The sequence below is a fragment of the Populus trichocarpa genome, chromosome 10, assembly GCF_000002775.5.
Source record: "Populus trichocarpa isolate Nisqually-1 chromosome 10, P.trichocarpa_v4.1, whole genome shotgun sequence".
Taxonomy (NCBI): Eukaryota; Viridiplantae; Streptophyta; class Magnoliopsida; order Malpighiales; family Salicaceae; genus Populus; species Populus trichocarpa.
The window spans coordinates 9,418,516-9,438,001 of record NC_037294.2 but is presented as its reverse complement, the minus strand read 5'-3'; the positions used below and the strand labels follow the sequence as shown (position 1 = coordinate 9,438,001).

The following is a 19,486-nucleotide window of genomic DNA, read 5'->3' as shown; positions in this document are numbered from 1 at the left end:
TCAATTTCAAATTGATTTAATGTTAAATGATAAAATTGAAAAAAAATCAATTAAATAAAAGATATAGAAAACAACCCGAGTTAACTTGGGTTAACCCATTAAACATTATTCTCGGGTTATGAGATCAAGATAACCTAATGAAAAAAATCAATTAAATTCTCAACTAACTTATTGTTAAATGATAAAATTTAAAAAAAAATTAATTAAATAAAAGACATAAAAAACAAACCGAGTTAATCTGGGTTAACCCGTTAAGCACTATTTCCAGGTCATCAGATCAGAATAACCTAATGAAAAGTAAACAAAATAAATTATGAAGTTTAATTTTTAATTAAATTAATATTAAATGATGAAACTGAAAAAAAAAATTAAAAATCTAAGTCAACCCTGTTAATATGCTAAAACCTGAAATCTGTATTACGAGAGTGTGATAACTAGATAAAAATAAATAAAATTACAGGATAAAATTAAAAAAAAACATTAATTAAAAAAACAAAATATTATTTTAATAAATAATATTTTATAGAATAACATAGGAAATCACCTCTTCTTCTAGTTATAGGTGATGAAAGTTTCTGTACATATTAAAAAGCAACTGGGACTTGGAAATTCAATCTTGCTGCCCAGATTAGTGTAGATTTCCCCCTGTAATTGCAGCAACCATTAAATTTAGAACTTCGCTGCTTCTTTTTGCTGCTCGAGCTCTATGAACTTATTCGTTTTTTTAAGATTGTTTTTTCGTTTTAAAAATGTATTTGAAAAAAATTTAAAAATTTTATTTTTTTACTTTAAATTAATATTTTTTTGGTGTTTTTATATCATTTTGATATACTGATATATTAATGTCAAAAATAATTTTTAAAAAATAAAAAAAATAATATTTTAATATATTTTCAAATAAAAAATATTTAAAAAAATAATTTTACTATGCTTCATACACGATATAAATCTCTCTCTGCAGAGTTCTTTGGATGCGACCACCTTTCAACTCCTCTGTCCTCGTATTATTTTTAAGAACTTGCAGCTCATCTTTTTTCTTAATATTTTCTTATTACAGTTAATCGCTACTTAGTTTTCAAGAATGGCAGTAAACTGCAGACTCTATTTAATATCAAAATCATAAAAGAAAATTATTCCGAGACCGAGGTAGGTGCAAATTACAAGACAGTGAACATGTGGGCCAGAATTGGAGTAGATGGCCGTCAGTTTGAGGATTCTGAAGATCATCAATGAGCAGAGGATGATTGCTGTGAAAGATCCCTGCCGAGAGTGAAAGAGGGAGGAGGGCAAATTAAAAGACCCGACCCGACCCGACCCGACATCATGATCACTGTGCTAATCCTTGTTTATTGCAGTAAACTCTATAACCACTTCAATTACCAAGTAAGTAGTGGTTAATTATTGTAATTATAACATGCCGTTTACTCGTAGCTTGTGCTTTACATCTCTAAGCTTGACTTCTTCAATGCTAAGGACGTTTAACGGCAAAATTATTCTGTAGCTACATAATTGGATTATTACTATATACTTCATATAAGATTCGTAGAACATGTTTGGCCCAAAAAATTCAATTTTTTTTTTGCTAAAATTTAATATGATTTATATGTTTTAAATCGTTTTGATGTGCTGATATCAAATATAATTTTTAAAAATAAAAAAACATCATTGACATGCATTTCAGCACAAAAAGTTATTTGAAAAGCAACTACTACCACACTGCCAAGCACCCGCGTGGTAGGTCAGATATTTTATTATTTTATTTTTAAATAAAAAAAATTATGCACATGGATTTTTTTAACATGTTTTTGAAGTTGGAAAAAAATTAAATAAAAATCAACAAGTTTATCCATATATGTAATTAGATAAATTAAGAACTATGTGAGCTAATAAATGAAAAAAAATTATAAATAATAATTATAAATAAAAATGAAAAAATTGAGAGATGAATGTAGATCAAAATATTTAATCTCGCAAACAAGGATATTTACCCGCAAACCTGGACATTTACCCAATTGTGTTTGCTAAACTTGTTTATTAAAATAGTTTTTTTATTCAAGCAAACAATAATAGAAATAGAGACACAAATTAAATTGATTGAATAAAATAAAAAGAAAAAAAAACATTATGCAAGACTGCATATGTTATAAATATTATCCAAAAATAATAGAAATAGTGACAGCTGCACAATGTTCACCAATATTTTTATTATTCATCTTGTGCCAAGTCGGCTTTATTAATAATTACCAAAATGAATTAAGAAATTAATATAATAATTATTTTCATTAACATTAATAGCGTGTAATATATATTTTTTATTAACAAAGTTTTCAAAAGAAAATGACTTTCCGCCCCTTCAACAAAACAACAAGGTTCATGAGATATAAATATCTATTGAACTATTCAGGTAAATGATTCACATTTTATATTCTCTTACCATACATTCTCATAGCATTTATCACATGAAAAAAATAAAAATAAACATCCTAGTTCATATAATTTAATGTTTATTCTTTTATTTATTACAATCCCTTATTAAAAAGTCACTAACATAATTATTGAAGAATCACTAAACCCCATAAAAACACTGTTTTGTAGGGATTAAGACTTTCACCACCAACCATCTTCTCCACTAATTCTAAAGAATAAAATTGCCATGCATGTGATTACACACTATCCAAACATTTAAAAATCACATTGCTTAGCATATTGGATTCTGAAATATCGTTGTATATTTTGATTATTCTTTAAACTCAATATTGATTTTTATTTTTACTATTTATTTTATTTTATTATAAGCTTGTTGAAATTAACCTAATCACATGTGTATTGGTTCATTTACTAGAATATACAAGAAAATAGAGATTAAGAAGATCATAAATGACTTATATTAGGGGTGTACCTTAACTGGTCAGGTTCTGAGTTTGATTTCTAGAAATCACTAGTTCGAGTTTCACAAACCTCAGAACCATTGGAGGCTTACACGGTAGTTAACTTCAAGGTACGTGAAATTAGTCGAGATGTGCACAAGTTAGCATAAACACCCATGTTAACAATAATAATAATAAAAAATCATAAATGACTCAAGATTTGGTGACGTGTATTTCATTCAAAGCTATAAATTCGCAAGGATTTCAATTCAATCCTAATTATCAGTACATGAAAATTAAACAAGTTCAAAAAAAAAAAAAAAGGAAAGAAAACAACGACCCCATTGCTGCATTCAAAATTCAAACCCTTAACTCAAAGTATGATGCTCTTCAGTCAAACTTCAAGCCCTGTACACGCACAAACCCAGATTCCTTTGCATTCATACGCTTCACAACTTTCATAGAGAGAATATTTTCTTCCTTCACCTTTCAATAAAAAATATTTTATTTTAAACCAATTTTGTTCTCATTCTCTTCAAATACTAAAAAAATACGCAAGTATTGGTACTCACTGTTCACCATTCCAATGAAAATTGTAGAGCAGTACAAAAAAACTTCTCTATTGTCTGCTGGACAGTGTACTCTCACTGGCGGCGACAGGGAGAGAGAGAGAGACCTCCCCAGCTCTCATACCAATCCTCATATACAGAGAAAAAAGTAAAGTAAACACCAAACACCAGAAAACTAAAACCAAAACCAAAACCCACAAGACAAACACTTCTTAAGCAATTCAAAGCACACCCCAAAACCCAACCTCTCCTTCATTTTCTATCTTCTCTTCTGTTTTGACCAAAACCCACTTCTCAAATCCTTCCAAAACCTGTCATGATTTGATCCATTTCTGCCGTTTCCCAAATGGGTTTTCCCTCAAAACCCTTTTTTTGCTCCCTCTTTCTCTCCACCTTTCTCTTTGTTAGTCTTTCTCAGTCTGCCCCTGATTACAGCACCTTGATCTACAAGGGCTGTGCAAAGCAAGCTTTTCAAGATCCAAATGGCGTGTATTCACAAGCCATCTCTGCTCTTTTTGGTTCTTTAGTCTCCCAGTCTACCAAAACTAAGTTCTTTAAAACCACCACCGGGACTGGCCAAACCACAATAACTGGTCTCTTCCAATGTAGAGGAGACCTTAGCAATACTGACTGCTACAACTGTGTCAGCAAACTCCCCATTTTAACAGACAAACTTTGTGGCAAAACAATAGCGGCAAGAATCCAGCTTTATGGATGCTACATTTTGTATGAAGTTGCTGGCTTTGCACAAATTTCGGGCATGGAAATGCTGTACAAGACTTGTGGGGCTAAGAATGTGGCAGGAAGCGGGTATGAAGAGAGAAGAGATACTGCCTTATCAGTCATGCAAAATGGTGTGGTTAGTGGCCATGGCTTCTATGCTACCAACTATCAATCTGTGTATGTTCTGGGGCAGTGTGAAGGTGATGTTGGAGATTCAGATTGTGGTGAGTGTGTGAAAACTGCTGTCCAGAAAGCTCAGGTTGAGTGTGGGAACGCTATCTCAGGCCAAATCTACCTGCATAAATGCTTCATTAGTTACAGTTATTACGCAAATGGGGTGCCCAGGAGATCGTCATCATCTTCCTCGTCTTCCAATTCAATTTCATCAGGTAGCATGTACTAGAAGGGAATTCTTGGGAAATCTAAATCTGGTATTGAGAGAAAAGTTTTCTGCTTTTTATTTATCAGTATTTAGTAACACTCGTTTTGGTCGAGGCTTGCTTTGCTGGATTCTTGATTTTTTTCTCCTTCCTAATCATTTCTATTTCCCTGTAAAGAAAAGGTTCTTTCTTAATAGATTAGCGAGTCTCTTTATATATTGAATTAGTATATATGGTTTGGGTTGTTGAGTTTCCCTTTGAAAAGAGTTTTTCTTTTTCTTTCTTGATAACGATAAAAGGAGGTTCTTTGAAAAAATAGATTAGTGGGTCTCTCTGTGTATTGAAATGAGAATATGGTCATGGTTGTTGATTTTTTATTTCCGATTTGTTTCTGATCCCTGTTAAAAGAAGCTCCCTTTTTTTTTTATAGATTACTGGGTCTCGTATCTATTGGAATTAGTATATAACTATCCCGTGTGAAGAATGTGCAGTATCTTTTCAATTTGTTTGAAGGTGGTTTAATTTTAATTGGCCTGAGAAATATATATAATAAAGACTTGGATTTGGGATGGGATTTGATGGATGCAGCAGGGACAGGGCAAAATACAAGGAAGACGGTGGCCATTATAGTAGGAGGGGCAGCTGGTGTGGGGTTCCTGGTCATCTTCTTGCTGTTTGCAAGAGGTTTGATAAAGAAACGTGAAGGTATGCTTTTTTGCACTTCGAAGAACATTATGGGATTGGATAATTATACTCTACATTTCACTGGTTATGATGTCTTTTGTTCTTTTAATTATTTTGTGCAGATTTTTAAGAGAAAAGGAGGGTCCCAAAGAGGAGGCAAACACCTTTTTTTGAGGTGGACTCTTTCTACAATTTCATTTCTTTCTGTAGAGAAATGAGTTTTCGCGGTGGACCAATTTTGATGAAGAAAAATATAGGATAGAAATGGCCAATGGGGGTCTGTTCTTGGGGGTCTGTTCTGTTGTTACAGTTCGGTAAGGGAGTATATATATGGGGATGGAAGTAAGTAACTAGGGCTTGAATGTGTTTCACGAAGGTGAAAACAGACAGCAGAATGAATGTTTGTCGATTTGAATGGATGACAGAGGAGGGTTGAATTAATGGGCTTTGCCCTTTATATTTTGCATAGCCATGTGGGTGTTTTGCCACCTTTTCCCCCTTCTCCAGATTAATGCATCCCCATTTTCTTCTGCTTTATGCTTTTTAGAAAGTGGTAACATATACTCTCTCTTTTTCCCTCTCTACATGCAGATGGCACTCACTGCTCATGCATTTCATCATCTCTTTTCTTCCTCTTCTTGTTTTGTTTTTGCTTGGATTAACAATGATATGGACCTACGGCTTCAAGTGGATATTTGATGCAGAGTCTCGGGTTCTTTACTAATTCACATCATGATGAAGAACAGTTTGTAAAATCTTATAACCATGCCCTACTTTTGGCACTGCAAATTATGACTTCCAATCTCTCTACGCACTTCTTTTCCCTGTAAAAGGAGTGCTAGAGTTTAGACAGCTAGATGCAATTATTATACATTGGCAGCAAGCTGGAATAAGCCTCATGCGAGGCGAGGGAATATATAGCAAGATGACCTTGTTTTTGTGTTCTTTTTTTGCTATATGACCTATCCATGACAACCAACATGCGATATTCTTCTTGCAACAATTTCTCTGTTTTTGGAGATTATGGCGATGTGATAAATATAGGAGATGAGCATCTGGATGGTATTTTTTTTGAGCTTTTGAGGCAAATAAAAGTTTATCTTTTAAGAGATCTCAAACCTGAAAAAAGCTCACACACGTATATCCTCCTCCTTGAAGTAAAAGTAAAACCCACAATGAACATTGAGCCGCAAATTACGCTAAGCGGAGCTGCTTTTGAGTGGCCGTCCTTTGGCTGCTTCTCCTGAGGCAGGACTCCACTATACAGTGCGAGTAAATTTTAATTCACTCGTACTGTTCACTTAAACTTAAATCAATTTTTTTTTCTTAAAAAAAAAACAGGAAAAGTTTAGTTTTTTTTCTCTAAAAAACTAGGAAAAGTTAAATGATTTTACTCGCACTATTCACGTGAACATGAACAATATTTTTTTTTTGTTTTTTTTTTAAATTAGTTTAAGGTGAATTAAATTTACTCGTACTGTAATCTCAATTTTATTCCTGATAATATTTTAACTAATTTTATTGCATGCTCAAAAAATCATGAAAACTGTAGTTTTTTTCGAATGAATTTTGTACGTAATGAAATTGTAAAATATTTTTTAAAAAATTGAGTTTTACTCGAAAAACTAGTATTTAATATTATTTAATAACACTACATAAATTAGAAGGATATCACATGATGACGTAGCATTTGTAGAATTTGATCGCAATTCCAATTATGTTCTTGCCGAGTCCGACCCAGTTAAAAAAAATTCAGTTTTTATTTTTATTTTAATTGTGTTTTATTCAAAAAATTAGAAGGAAATCGCTTGATGACGTAACAAAAAATTCAGTTTTTGTTGTTGCGTGCTTAAGAAACCATGAAAAATATAGTTATTGTTGAATAAATTTCGTATGTGATGACATTGCATATAGTTTAATGGAATAATAAAAAATATTTGATATCAATATTATTTATTTCATGATGTAATAATAGTAGTTAAATCTACAATATTTAAATTAAAAATATTTTTTAATTATTTTATAACCTCAATTTGAAAAACATTTTTTTAACCAAACACATTAAACTACTTTTTGTTCAACCTCAATTTTAACCACAGTTTTAACCAAACATATATTTTTCCAAACCAACCTCAACTAAAAGTACTTTTTATAAAACAACTTTTTTAAAACCACAATCACAACAACAACCGTAATACCAAACACACCCTTATATATAACTATGTTTTAAACACAAAACTCAGTAGCTCCATCAAAAATAAATTGTGTTTTGAATGTTGCCAAACAATTGTTTAGCTGTGGTACGCTCAACACGCAAACAGCTGCAAACTATTTTATTGACATGACATGAAATGGAAAGCTAATTTCCGAAAGAAAGGAAGGGAAATGTTTCCGAAAGAAAGGAAGGGAAATGTTGCTCTTGTTCCATGGCAACTACGGATATCTTTGCTTATTAGTACGGTTTTTTAAAAAATAATAAGTAAAATATTACAGTTTGAAAAACAAAATAGTAAAATAACATTGTTATATTGCAATTACGAAACAAGACATTTAATTTATTTTTTTTGAAATAAGCTACATGAATTATAATAAGAAGAGAGATAAGAGAAAAATAAAATAAAATTTAAAAAAAACACTAAAAGTAAACCAAATCTTCAATAAAACAAATATAAGAATATTAAAAAAGTTGTCAATGATGATCTGAGTGTGATATATACTAGCCACCCATAATATCTTGAAAAATAAATAATATTAGAGAATAAAAAAAATGAGAAATTTTGAAGAAACTCATTAAATTATTATGAGATTTTTGCTATTAGATTCATTAAGAAACTAAGAAATTTTGGATCATTGGCTGATATTTATGAGATATTTGCTATCAAATTCATTAAATTCTAGCAATAAGAGCACTGTTAGACTTTTTAACCTTAGGGAGCACGGTATATCAGCAACAACAGTGTAGCTTTATTTTAAAAAATTAAGTTCCTAATATTAATTTATACCTAAAATTAATATGTTTAGTACTCAATCTAAAATAAAGAGAGAGAGAAAAAAAACATATTTAAAAACACACAATATACTCTATTTAAAACAAATCTAAATTAGATATTTATTATAATACACACAGGCATGAATTTCACTACATCATTTCTTTTTTACTTTTTATAATAATTAAATGTATTAACTAAAAGATAGTCATTTAGAAGATGATCTAAAAAAATAAATTGAATGACCGTGAGTCCATATAAAGAGAAAATGAAAAGAAACATGATAAAAAAAAAACTAAATTAATTAATTATGTGTATTTGTCAACATTCAAATACCATCTTCAATATAAATAAAATCATTAGTATACTTAACTATCTAGTAGGTGACCTAGTGATAAGAATTTGAAACCAAAGAATTTGCTCCCTGTGATTGCTAATATGATAGTTATTGGAGGCTTGCATAGTCGTTAATTTTAGAGCCCGTGAGATTGATCAAGGTGCGTACAAGCTAGCCCGGACATCCATGTTAATAAAAAAAAAATCACTAGTATAATTAAAATTAAATTCACCTTTAATTTTAAAGTAAAAAAAAATCACTAGTATAACTGAATTAATTAATTATATATATTTGTCAACAACAATCAAATACCATTTTCACCATGAAAAGGTCATTACTAGAAACTATCTAGTAGATAATCAAGTGATAAGAGATTGAGACTAAGAAATTTATTCTCTTTGTTGTTTCAGGTTCGAGCCCTGTGGTTGCTAATATAATAGCCACTGGAGGCTTACATGATCGTTAATTTCAGGACCCGTGGAATTAGTCGAGGTGCGTGTAAGCTGGCCCGGATACCCATGTTAATAATAAAAAAAAAGCCATTACTGATATACTTAAAATTAAATTCACTACTTCACCATATTCTAAAAAAGCATTATAGGAAGTACTTGTACAACAATTGTATGTGAGGGTCTCAATTAATTAATATAAGCTAGGACTTTGTGAGGAAATTATTGTAGCAATAAATAATACTTACTTTCTCCGCTTTGACTCTAATAAAGCCACTAACCTATAAATTAAGAGATAATTTAATCTTTTTATATGAACACATTAGTCATTGGAACATTAATTAGAAGCAAAATTTACCTTTTACTTTCTTTATGAATAATATAATGACCTAATTAGCCTTATAATAATAAAAAATCATTAACTTGTATCTGCTCTTCTAGACATTTTCTTTCTTTACACAGTTAAATTACTAAACTACCATAGGAAAAAATAAAAATAAAGCTTTCTTTTAAGGGGTTTTTTCATCTTTAAATTTTGATTTTTTTGTTATTAAGTTCACTTATGAGTAATTTAGTCTTTTAAAATATAAAATATTAATAAAAAAAAATAATTGGTCAAAGCATGAGAGTGTTCTCCATTTATATTTCATATCCAATTTAAATTTTACTTTTTTATTACTATTTTTTATTTTTTTTTATCTTCCTTTAATTTATGTTTTCCTTTCTAATTTTTTTCAGTTTTATTTGATTTTTATATTAAATTAATTTTTATTTTTTTAATCCCTTTTACTAATTAATTTTTATTTCGATTCATTCACGTAATTTTTTTTCATATTAAATTTTACTTGATTTTTTTATACACCTTGGAGGCGATCAATGATTGGACAATTGTTAGGCAAAGCACCAATAAATAATCAGTTGAAACTCAAACAGCTGGGGTCCTGACCAGATGATGGTTTGTCGACAGATCAGAGTGGGCGACACTCTATTATATAACCTTTATTTTTCTCCGGTGATATTACAGCAGTTATCATCATCCCTGTGCTATCAATCAATTAATTTGCATGGCAGCAGCGACAGCAGCAGACGTGAGAATCTGGCGAAGACCATGATGGATTTGGATTCAGTTTCAGTGACAAGTGACCCACGAATCAACCAAAATCCAGCACTACACCTCCTGAAAAAAAAGGACCAACAACATTCCACTCCAAATCCGGCAACAATTCCTTTCTTACACTCATTGCATCTTCTCTCAAATCCCACCTTCCAACATTGTTTTGATGACAACCCTCATTTCTGCTAACTCAAATTCCTGTATTTACTTCTCTACCCTTCTTTCCATGTTGCGCCACCCTACCCTCGCTTCCCCTTTCAAAACCTGCGCTACTACCCTCTCTGTTCTCTCCTCTGGTGTCGCTCTCCATGCTTTATCTATCAAGCTCTCTCTCAACACCAACCCCTTCTCTTACTTGAAGACTCGCTTCCCTGTTTAAGCACGCAAAGTGTTTGATGAAATGCATGAGAGAGACGCGGTCGCAAAGAAAAGGTAAGATACTTCCACAATGCATTCTGCAAGACAAACCAGACAGGGCTTTGGTTATGGTATCAAGCAGCTTGAAATAAGAAATTATTAGACCTGCTTTAGCATCCACAAGGTCACGATTACACAACTGAGTCAACTGACACCATACTGCTCAAATCTACACAACGACAAAGGATAAACAAGAAATTAGCCAATTAAAATAAAAAGCAAAACGAGCTTTTTGGGGTAATTACAAATTACACGGCTTAAAGCATCAGCAGTGACATGACATTGACACCACCTGGTTTAACAATCATCAAGGACTTTCACCAATTACAAAAACTGTAAAACCTAGCAGCAGCTTGTTTGGAATCAATCAATTCTTTATTAGAACTGATTTGATTTGTTAATTGAATTATTTTGCATGGAATAGGTTTTAAAATTATAGAGTTTATTTGAGTTGAATGGATGAAATTACATTATTCCCCACTTGTTCTCATCTGAAAAAACTTATTTTAAAAATATTTATGTGAAAAAGAGAGGAGGCAATAGAAGGATGTTAATATGACTGATTTTTAAAATATTAAATTTTTTTAATGGGATTTATAAATCTATAAAAATCTCTGACTTGCATAATTTATTTATATTGTTTAAAGATTCTTAAATACTAAAATTAAATAAATAATGTTAAAATAATTTTATTTTTAGTCGAATCTCAATTCTTCGAGAAATATAATAGTAAAAGAAATTTTATGGAATGATATTATTAATTATTATCTGAGCTCGTTTTTTTCCTTAAAATTATATGTAAGTAAGAGAAGAAAATCTTAAATGAAGATTAATAAAATATATAAATTTAAAAACTAATTAATAAAATATCATTTATTTGTTGCGTATCCGATTCGCTTCAGTGCATTGCCAAAAAGAAATGGTTAGTAGGGCCCAACCTTTTGCCAAATGCCGAACATATGCATCAATTGAGTCTTTGACCAAACCCAACCATTGCTCTTCCTTCTACTCAGCAGACGCATAACGCAATTCAATCTCTTACAGACTTTTTAGTTTCAGAACTCTGTTCCATACCCATCCATCAACACAATCTGCTCACCTTGGATTGCCCACTTCACAAAAGCCCCTGTTTTTACTGTTTCTGCTGCGGTTTTGCTTCACAACAGAGCAATAAAACCACCTCCACTTTTCATCATACTTAATGATAGTTTCATCCAAAACAGGATAGCAAGTGATTTGATTACAAAAAACACAAAGTGGGTTTTTGATCTTTGGAATTTCTTTATAGAAAGCTGTCAACTTTCTTTGTATTCTGACATGGTTTTTTTTTTCTTGGAATTTGTTTCAAGTGTATCCAAAGGTGAAGGTGAGAACAGATGGGCGAGACGATCAACATGCACACGACTGGAGTTCTTTGCTTTCCTTGAAAGATATCCAGTTTCTTTGTTTGCAGGATTCTTGCGTTCCAGGTGCTTCCTGCTCTCTCCTTCCTATACCAGCCCTTTTTCTTTCTTTATTTTGAATTTTGTGGCATAAGTTTTTCTTTTTTCCAATTAGTTTGATTTATCTTATCAGCAGTCTGAGCTTGCTGAGCTACCTCTGCTAGTGCTAACTGGGATAAATAGTTGGATATATGGGTTTTGATATATCTGCTATACTTATTTTCTATCTGACAAATATTTGGAACATGTTATTCTGGGTTGTTGCTGTTTGGCCAAGAATTCAACAGCATGCTTTGTTGATAGTATGGTTAAACTTTGATAGTTGATAAAAAAAGTATTAGTTATTTTTTGCTCTGCCAAGTCCATGTATGTCTTATTTTTTAAGTTGGATGGGATGGTGTAAAAGAAATTTCTGTCTTCAGTCAAGCTGTTTTTTGTTTCTAACCGGCTGGATGAGCATTCACGGCTGTTTATTTTTTCCCAAGCCTTTAGGTTGTTTCAGGATGTTGGGTGACAGATCGGCCGTAGCAGTACTCCGGGGTATAAACCAGGGCAACAAATGTCGAGCATACGACATGCCTGTCTTATTCCAATTTTACTATTAGTAATGGGGGGGGTGATTTTATGAAAATGATGCCTCCATTAGCTATCATTACGAAATATTCAGTTATCAAGTTAAATAGTGGTGTTAAGAACTTTCACCACCTTGCTAGTAATTTTGATGTCACAACTCAAGGGGGTGATATTATTATTTGATAAGGGGTACTATGCTCTGAGAAACAAGATGGTACAGAATCATGTGCAGAATGTGAAATAAACATTAGATTGGAAGCTACGCAATGAGCATACATCTGAGAAGCTGCTCTCCTTTGTTTCAAATTAGATAAACACTGACAAATTAAGTAATGGAATTTATTGCTAATTTTCCCTTTTCAAATCAGTTTGTTCTTTGATATTTGGTCCATATGTTCCTGCTGACCTTCATTATTTGCAGTGAAGGGGCACCAAGATGTTTCTCCACCAATCGTAGCAAGAATTCCGAAGTCTTATGTACCGAATGTAATCATGCCACAAGTTTCTGTTTCTGAAGGTTAAAGTTTAGCCCGTTGCATTCATGACACAAAATTCACATTATACTCTGTGCAGAGATATTTGTCAGTACTTACAAATTAACTCTATTGATTCTCAGAAGCAGAGAAGAAAAGCTATTCTACCGAGGAGGATAGACTGAATATTAGAGCCAGTTCGATCCCACGTCCACGTGCTGTCTTATCTAGTCCTGGTAATATTCTTTTCCTGCTAACCATTTAATCCAAATTTATCTCTTGAAGTACTATTTACTATTTACTGTCTACTATTACTATGGTGTTGTACTCTATCATGCCTTAATAGGTGCATCAAAGAGCTTCATATAGACAAAAAAATAAATTAAACCGAAGCCAGCTTCAACGTGGTTTAGGGTTGGAGAATGAAAGTAAGCTTTCATTACTCTTATGTTTGTAGCACAAAAGATTGATATATTTGTGTAGGAGCGCTATAATTGTAGTAATGAAACATGCTTTTGGTTTTTGGCTTTTCAGGCAACAATGCAAATCATCCAGAGTCTAATTCCTTTCTTACAATGCACAAGCTTTAATTTTCATCGTATGACATCCTTGTTGATTTTTATGTTCTAAATTTTGAGCATTTCAAATTATTGAATCAGACCATGGAAGATGCAGAAGGTACTAATGAACTCCATGCAATTAGGAAACCATGTCAGTGGGAAGTCTCTGGATGCATAAAGCCTGAAATAACTTAAAGTCTGTCTGGTTTGGAAGCATCAGATTTTAAAAACTTTGGGGAACAAGATGCTGTGCTTGTTTTAGGAACATAATGACCAGTTTTCTTAGGATCGGGATTTGACAAATTAAACCAGTATTTATTTGGGCATCAAAAAGCCCAGATACCATGATAACCATTGCTGTATCACATTTGTTCATATGCACGTCTTTTTGCTGCTTATGCACTGGCCAGCTATCTGCACTCCTTTCCAGTTATGTGTTTGTATGCCCACGATCTATTTAGATGCTGTGAAGATCTCTAACTTGTGGATTTTCGAATTTGTATCTAGACAATGATGCGGTGATTGGAAGTAACAACAGGACTAAAGTGGCACGACCTACAGCTTCAAAGAATAATAAGCTGATGGAAAGTAGACATGAACCATGTAAAGCTGTCCCCGGTCAAATCACTGATGCAAGTCCAACAAGTACAAGGAAGTCCAAGAACACTTCTGATAACAAGAGTGAGCTTAAAGTAAAGAAATGGTCACCACCTGAAGCATCCAGCCAGAGAAGAAAGATCGCAACCGATAAACCACGTTTCATGAGAATCTAATTGTTTGATTGTACACACTGGATCGACAGTTGAGATCATGATAGCTATGATTATAGCTAGGGCTTTTTTGTTTCCTAATGGAAGCGTGATAACCTCAGTTGCAATTTTGCTATACTGTAATAGAAACCACATGAAGAACACTGTTCACATAACAGAGTCCTTACATTATGAGTTTGTAGCCCAGAAGAAGAAATCCTCACTTTATGAGCTTGTAGTTCAGGGGAATCCAGAGAAAGGGAGATCAGAAAGACCAGCCAGCCCGCACAAATCATCGATGGAAAGGTTCAACAATACATGGGGCAGTTGCAGGCATGGCTCTCCAGCGAAAGTCCATGGTGATTCGTGGAGCAAACAAACTCAGACTATATGTTCAGTATCATCATTTAACGTGTACATGAGAGTGGCAAAACAGTACATGGATGCATGGATGTCGCGGGATGAGTAACATCCAAAATATCTCATAGCAGCCAGATTGTGCCCAACATCTTATTGAAATTGTTGATCCAGACTACCCAGGAGCAAAATTACTTGTGATTTAGTAACAGTAGATCTCCTTGGAACTCGCTTCTGCATTAAAAGCACAGAAGTAGTTCTTGAGAACCAAACTTTTAACTTCCTTAAGAACATATGCCAGAACCCTTATGTTTCTTGGCCGCAGCCATTGTTTTTTTTATTTTTTCCATTTTTTTTTGAATAGCAAATATACATATGTATGCATGCAAATGTGGATCTTAAACAATTTCCCATTCATGTACTAGCTTTTAGGCAATTGCCAATCGAAAGATCTAACACTTCATTGCTCACTCATCAAAATCATTTGAACTTATAACGATACTGTTGAGTGAAATGCTATTATCAAGTGTGGAGTGACAACAGCAGTTAGTCCAAAAGACATGTTTCTCAGTTACAGATCTTGGAAGGCGTGTCGTTCATTTTTTTCCTTGATGAATCTAGAAAGACATGTCAAACAACGGATAGACCAAGCATCAGTTCTGGCAGTGAAAAACGCAAGAGAGACCAAAAATTACCAACACTGAAGTCTGAGTCTGATCCATGCTAAACTCACCTTATCCCCCCATGCATATCTCTACCCTCATCTCATTGGACACAATCTGCCCACATCAGCTTGCACAGCTTAACCCTTCTCCCATCCCTCCATTAGCACTTACTTTCAACTCATCATACCCCCACCCATAACTGAAAAAACCATCACCAGCACTTTTCGAGCCAATTTCTTGCACCATGGCTGCCTCTGCTGCTGCAGCTGCAGGCTCATCTTTCTCTCCTTCATCAATTCACACCTTCAAACGCATGCATATCAAGCACTGTCCATTGAGTCATTCTCTCCTCAAAGTCTCGCCAGCTCGCATCATGTTAGCCTCGTTATATCGCTCTGATTATGCTATAGAACCACTTTCACAAGTTGCAGTCACATGGAGGGTGCCGAGAGTATCTGCTTCTGTTGCTCAAGAGGAGGCACCTGCAACTGCTTCTGCGGTGGAGGAAGAGGAACTGGCTTCAGAAGAAGCAAAAGGAGAAACTAATGAGATCCCTGTTAATACTAAGCTTTACTTTGGGAATTTGCCATATAATGTTGACAGCGCACAGCTTGCTGGAATCATTCAAGAGTATGGTAGTCCAGAGATGGTCGAGGTATGTTAAACATTAATGCATCTGATGAGATAATTGGGAGTGTGATTTATTTCCTTCTAAACATATTAGCTATTTTATACTTTACTTAAGTAGGATATGCAATTATGACTAGATTTACCATCAACTCGTGAATAAGCAAAGCCTGTGTATGATGCCAACGTATATAGTGTGGTGGCAAAGTGGGTTCATCAAACATGCAAGAACCAAATAACTTCGTTAAATATAGCTCTGCTATAGCTAGAAAATTCAGCTCGAAAGTTCACCATAGAGATACTTGGATCGACAGATGGCATGTGCTTTAAATCTAAATTTTTTGATGCGCTATGAAAACTTGAGCTTGCTTTGGTAGTGTGAGCAAGGTGCATATGTTTGCATTAATATGCCATGAGTGAAGGTTCTAATAACTTTAAAATGTAGGTTAATTGGACAATTCAATCTAAGTAGTGAAATTCCTGTGTTGGTGATCAGTTGGCAATAGAGTGGTAAATGGTAATAGATTGAACATAACTATATGAGCTTCTTGAACTTGGATGAATGGAACAAGCCTGATAATTCAGTTTTATAATCTCAAGACAAAGTTGTAGGTTGCCTCTTTGAAAAGATTGGATCGGCAAATTGGAGGCTTGAGTATGCTGTTATTCCCTTGTTATCACGATCACTCCATCAGTCAGGAATGTGGTCCACTGTCCTAGAAAAAAACTATGGTACAAGGAGTGAAGGAGGAGCCACATGTTATCATTGTGGCAACAGTTTCCTTGTTATCTGCTACATTCACTTGGATTCAAGGATGAGTCGTAACTAAGTAGGTTGTTCAATGTGAACCGATGCCCGAGGAGGTGCATAATTGTTGCCTATGAAAAAAGGGAGGTGAATGATTGTTTAACTGGTGATCTCGCATTTGCTACTAGAGAAGTTTTATTCCCAATTTTCACTGCTTCACGGGGTTTGGGGAAGTGAAAGAGTGAAATCTGCTTCAGTGTGCATTAAAGCACTGCATTGATTTTCCTTCGTTTTCAAGACTCCTGAACGTCCAAATTTAGACAACCCTTCTCTTGTTATTGCTGATTTCATACTTTTTTCAGGACATTGATGCTTAAGTACTATATCATGATGGAAACTTGACTATTGGTAATGAAATGCTTTGAATATTTTAGAACTTGTGCTCAAGTATTGATTACTCTTTACTCTTTAGCTTACAATGTGCCCTGATCCCGCTACTAATGCTTTCATGGGATTCTATAGCACTGTTTTATTTCCTTTACTGAAGAATGAGCATGGCTGCAGGTTCTCTATCACAGAGAAACCGGAAGAAGCAGAGGTTTCGCATTCGTGACAATGAGCAGCATTGAAGATTGTAATGCAGTCATTGAAAATCTTGATGAAAGCGTAAGAACTCATCTTTCACATCTATGATTTTCTCTGTCTATCTCTCTGTGAGTGAGTGTGAATGATTAAAATATGTACAAGTCATTTGACCTCAAGCTTCAATATTTTTCTCCTTTTCAGCAATACATGGGTCGCATCTTGAGGGTGAACTTTTCAGACAATCCTAAACCTAAAGAACCATTATATCCAGAAACAGAATACAAACTTTTTGTTGGAAATTTATCTTGGTCAGCAACATCTGAAAGTTTGACACAAGCCTTTCAAGAATATGGTAACGTTGTTGGAGCAAGGGTTCTATATGATGGGGAGACAGGAAAATCCCGTGGTTACGGTTTTGTATGTTATTCAACAAAAGCAGAGATGCAAACAGCCCTTGTATCTCTTGATGGAGTGGTACAGTCCATCTCCCTCTACTCTCTGAATACTTTCTCAGTTACTACTACCATTTTTTTTCTTTGGAAAGCAATTAATCAATGGCTCTTGTGTTCCTTATTTAGGAACTAGAGGGACGAGCATTGCGCGTAAGCTTAGCTGAAGGGAGAAAATCATGAGATTGTGGACGAAAAAGTGCAGATTTTTTAAGGGATGCTGAACATCAATGCCGATAGCACCGAGAATTAATGGAAGGAAACAATAGTTACTTTTGCTATTGCAGTAACTTGGCAACCTGGGATTCTCTTCTCTTACATGTCTATTGTGTTTGCCTGATCTTCCCCTTCTGATCCATGAGTGGAAGTTCCTTATGAAATCTGTTGTGGTTTTATTTGGTAAGGCTATGAATTCGCTACAAAAAAGAAAAAAGAAAAAAATCTCGTGTTAGCGAGATGCTGCCATGCTGCTTGTATTGCTGCATTTTATACCTAGCTAACATTTTTACTTGACAATGCTGACAAACAAAAGACCTGTGTATCACTTTCATCTACAATTGCTAGTTTTTTTCCAGAATAAGCTGTAGTGGATGGACACCCGATGGTCATGATTTGCTATGATGATGTTTTAGAGACATGGTCTCTGCCATGGCTTGCCATTAGATCCTTGGAGATCCCGGATGTCCCTCATTTTGTAAACAAAAAAGGGGCAACTTTTCCATTTTAGCATGATGGAGGAAACAAGAAACAGCAACAGCATTATATAATTAAGGAATCAAACACAGTATTTGACAGTGTTTAGCAGAAGCATAGATTTGGCATTGCTATGATTGAGTCAGACAACAAATGACCTTCATGCAGTGATACAGAAGATCTGAATCGTCCTTTCAAAAATCAATCTGTAAATATGGTGATGACATTTTGCACTATAGGATACATTCCATTGATTAAGTGATGAAGTAATTTCCCAGAAATTTTAGTGTTGTTAAGAATTAATCTATGTTAAAACTAGTTTTTCAATTTTTCGAATTTAAGCAGAGTTTGGAAAACATGTTCTATAATTTTTTTGTTTTCTTCAAAAGCTTTTTATTGTTTTTCAAATGAAAACAACACATTTTTTATATGGAAGCACTTTTTAACAATGTAAGAAATTAAATTTATTTTTTTATATTTTGATATTTAGTTAGTATTATAAATTTGATTCTTTTTTAGTTAACCATATAAATTTTTTAAATACAAAATTTTAAGATAACTATTATAAGTTATAATATATTTTTTTAGTATTTTATTAAAAAAATAAAACTAAAAAAGAATTTTAAGATTGTTTTAATATTTGATATAAAAATGAATTTGTTTTCACGATTGTAAAATATTTTTGAAAAAATCTAATTTGTTTTTACTTCAAACTAATTTTCTTATATTTTTAAGATTTTTTTAATATTTGATATAAAAATAAATTTTTAAAAATAAAAAAATATTATTTTAATATATTTTTAAATAAAAAATATTTTAAAAAACAGTAATAAACAAGCTTCAAATGAAAAAGTAATATGAAAAAGAAAGTAATAATGGTTCTTTATTTATTTTCGGGAGTCCTTGAAAGAAAATGAAAAGGTAGACAAAAAGGAAAGCGAGCCATGTTCCACGAGCGCAAGATAGCACCAAGCAGTAGGGTTAGCTAGTAAATTAAAAGTCCCTTTAATTATTATTTTTATAGTTATTTTGACGGCT

General features: G+C 33.2%; 2 protein-coding genes across 6 annotated transcripts; both read left to right on the top strand.

Moving 5' to 3' along the window:
• The first annotated feature begins 3,438 nt into the window (after positions 1-3,438).
• LOC7459991 (plasmodesmata-located protein 2) lies at positions 3,439-5,760 on the top strand. 3 transcript variants are annotated; one of them, XM_002314468.4, is made up of 3 exons: positions 3,441-4,548; positions 5,131-5,244; positions 5,346-5,760. In XM_002314468.4, the coding sequence occupies exons 1-3, from the start codon at positions 3,783-3,785 to the stop codon at positions 5,351-5,353; spliced, it is 888 nt and encodes a 295-aa protein (XP_002314504.2). In that variant the 5' UTR covers positions 3,441-3,782; the 3' UTR covers positions 5,354-5,760. The 3 variants fall into 3 exon arrangements, with proteins under 3 accessions (XP_024465373.1, XP_002314504.2, XP_024465372.1); XM_024609604.2 differs by having other exon boundaries at positions 3,447-4,548; positions 5,128-5,244; XM_024609605.2 differs by lacking the exon at positions 5,346-5,760 and having other exon boundaries at positions 3,439-4,590; positions 5,128-5,237.
• A 5,745-nt stretch (positions 5,761-11,505) lies between these two features.
• Positions 11,506-18,271, top strand: LOC7475422 (31 kDa ribonucleoprotein, chloroplastic). 3 transcript variants are annotated; one of them, XM_024611068.2, is made up of 9 exons: positions 11,506-11,783; positions 11,877-11,996; positions 12,964-13,059; positions 13,159-13,251; positions 13,362-13,443; positions 14,083-16,001; positions 17,286-17,387; positions 17,508-17,780; positions 17,885-18,271. In XM_024611068.2, the coding sequence occupies exons 6-9, from the start codon at positions 15,591-15,593 to the stop codon at positions 17,936-17,938; spliced, it is 840 nt and encodes a 279-aa protein (XP_024466836.1). In that variant the 5' UTR covers positions 11,506-11,783; positions 11,877-11,996; positions 12,964-13,059; positions 13,159-13,251; positions 13,362-13,443; positions 14,083-15,590; the 3' UTR covers positions 17,939-18,271. The 3 variants fall into 3 exon arrangements, with proteins under 3 accessions (XP_024466836.1, XP_024466835.1, XP_002314506.1); XM_024611067.2 differs by lacking the exon at positions 13,362-13,443; XM_002314470.4 differs by lacking the exons at positions 11,506-11,783; positions 11,877-11,996; positions 13,362-13,443 and adding an exon at positions 12,462-12,871.
• Positions 18,272-19,486: the final 1,215 nt, after the last annotated feature.

Bases quoted from the DNA above. Each gene is read 5' to 3' on its own strand.
- LOC7475422 (XM_024611067.2), top strand. From the start codon at position 15,591: ATGGCTGCCTCTGCTGCTGCAGCTGCAGGCTCATCTTTCTCTCCTTCA. The intron at 16,002-17,285 runs GTATGTTAAACA...GCATGGCTGCAG, and splicing joins GTAGTCCAGAGATGGTCGAG to GTTCTCTATCACAGAGAAAC. The intron at 17,388-17,507 runs GTAAGAACTCAT...TCTCCTTTTCAG, and splicing joins TTGAAAATCTTGATGAAAGC to CAATACATGGGTCGCATCTT.
- LOC7459991 (XM_024609604.2), top strand. From the start codon at position 3,783: ATGGGTTTTCCCTCAAAACCCTTTTTTTGCTCCCTCTTTCTCTCCACC. The intron at 4,549-5,127 runs GTAGCATGTACT...TGATGGATGCAG, and splicing joins TTCCAATTCAATTTCATCAG to CAGGGACAGGGCAAAATACA.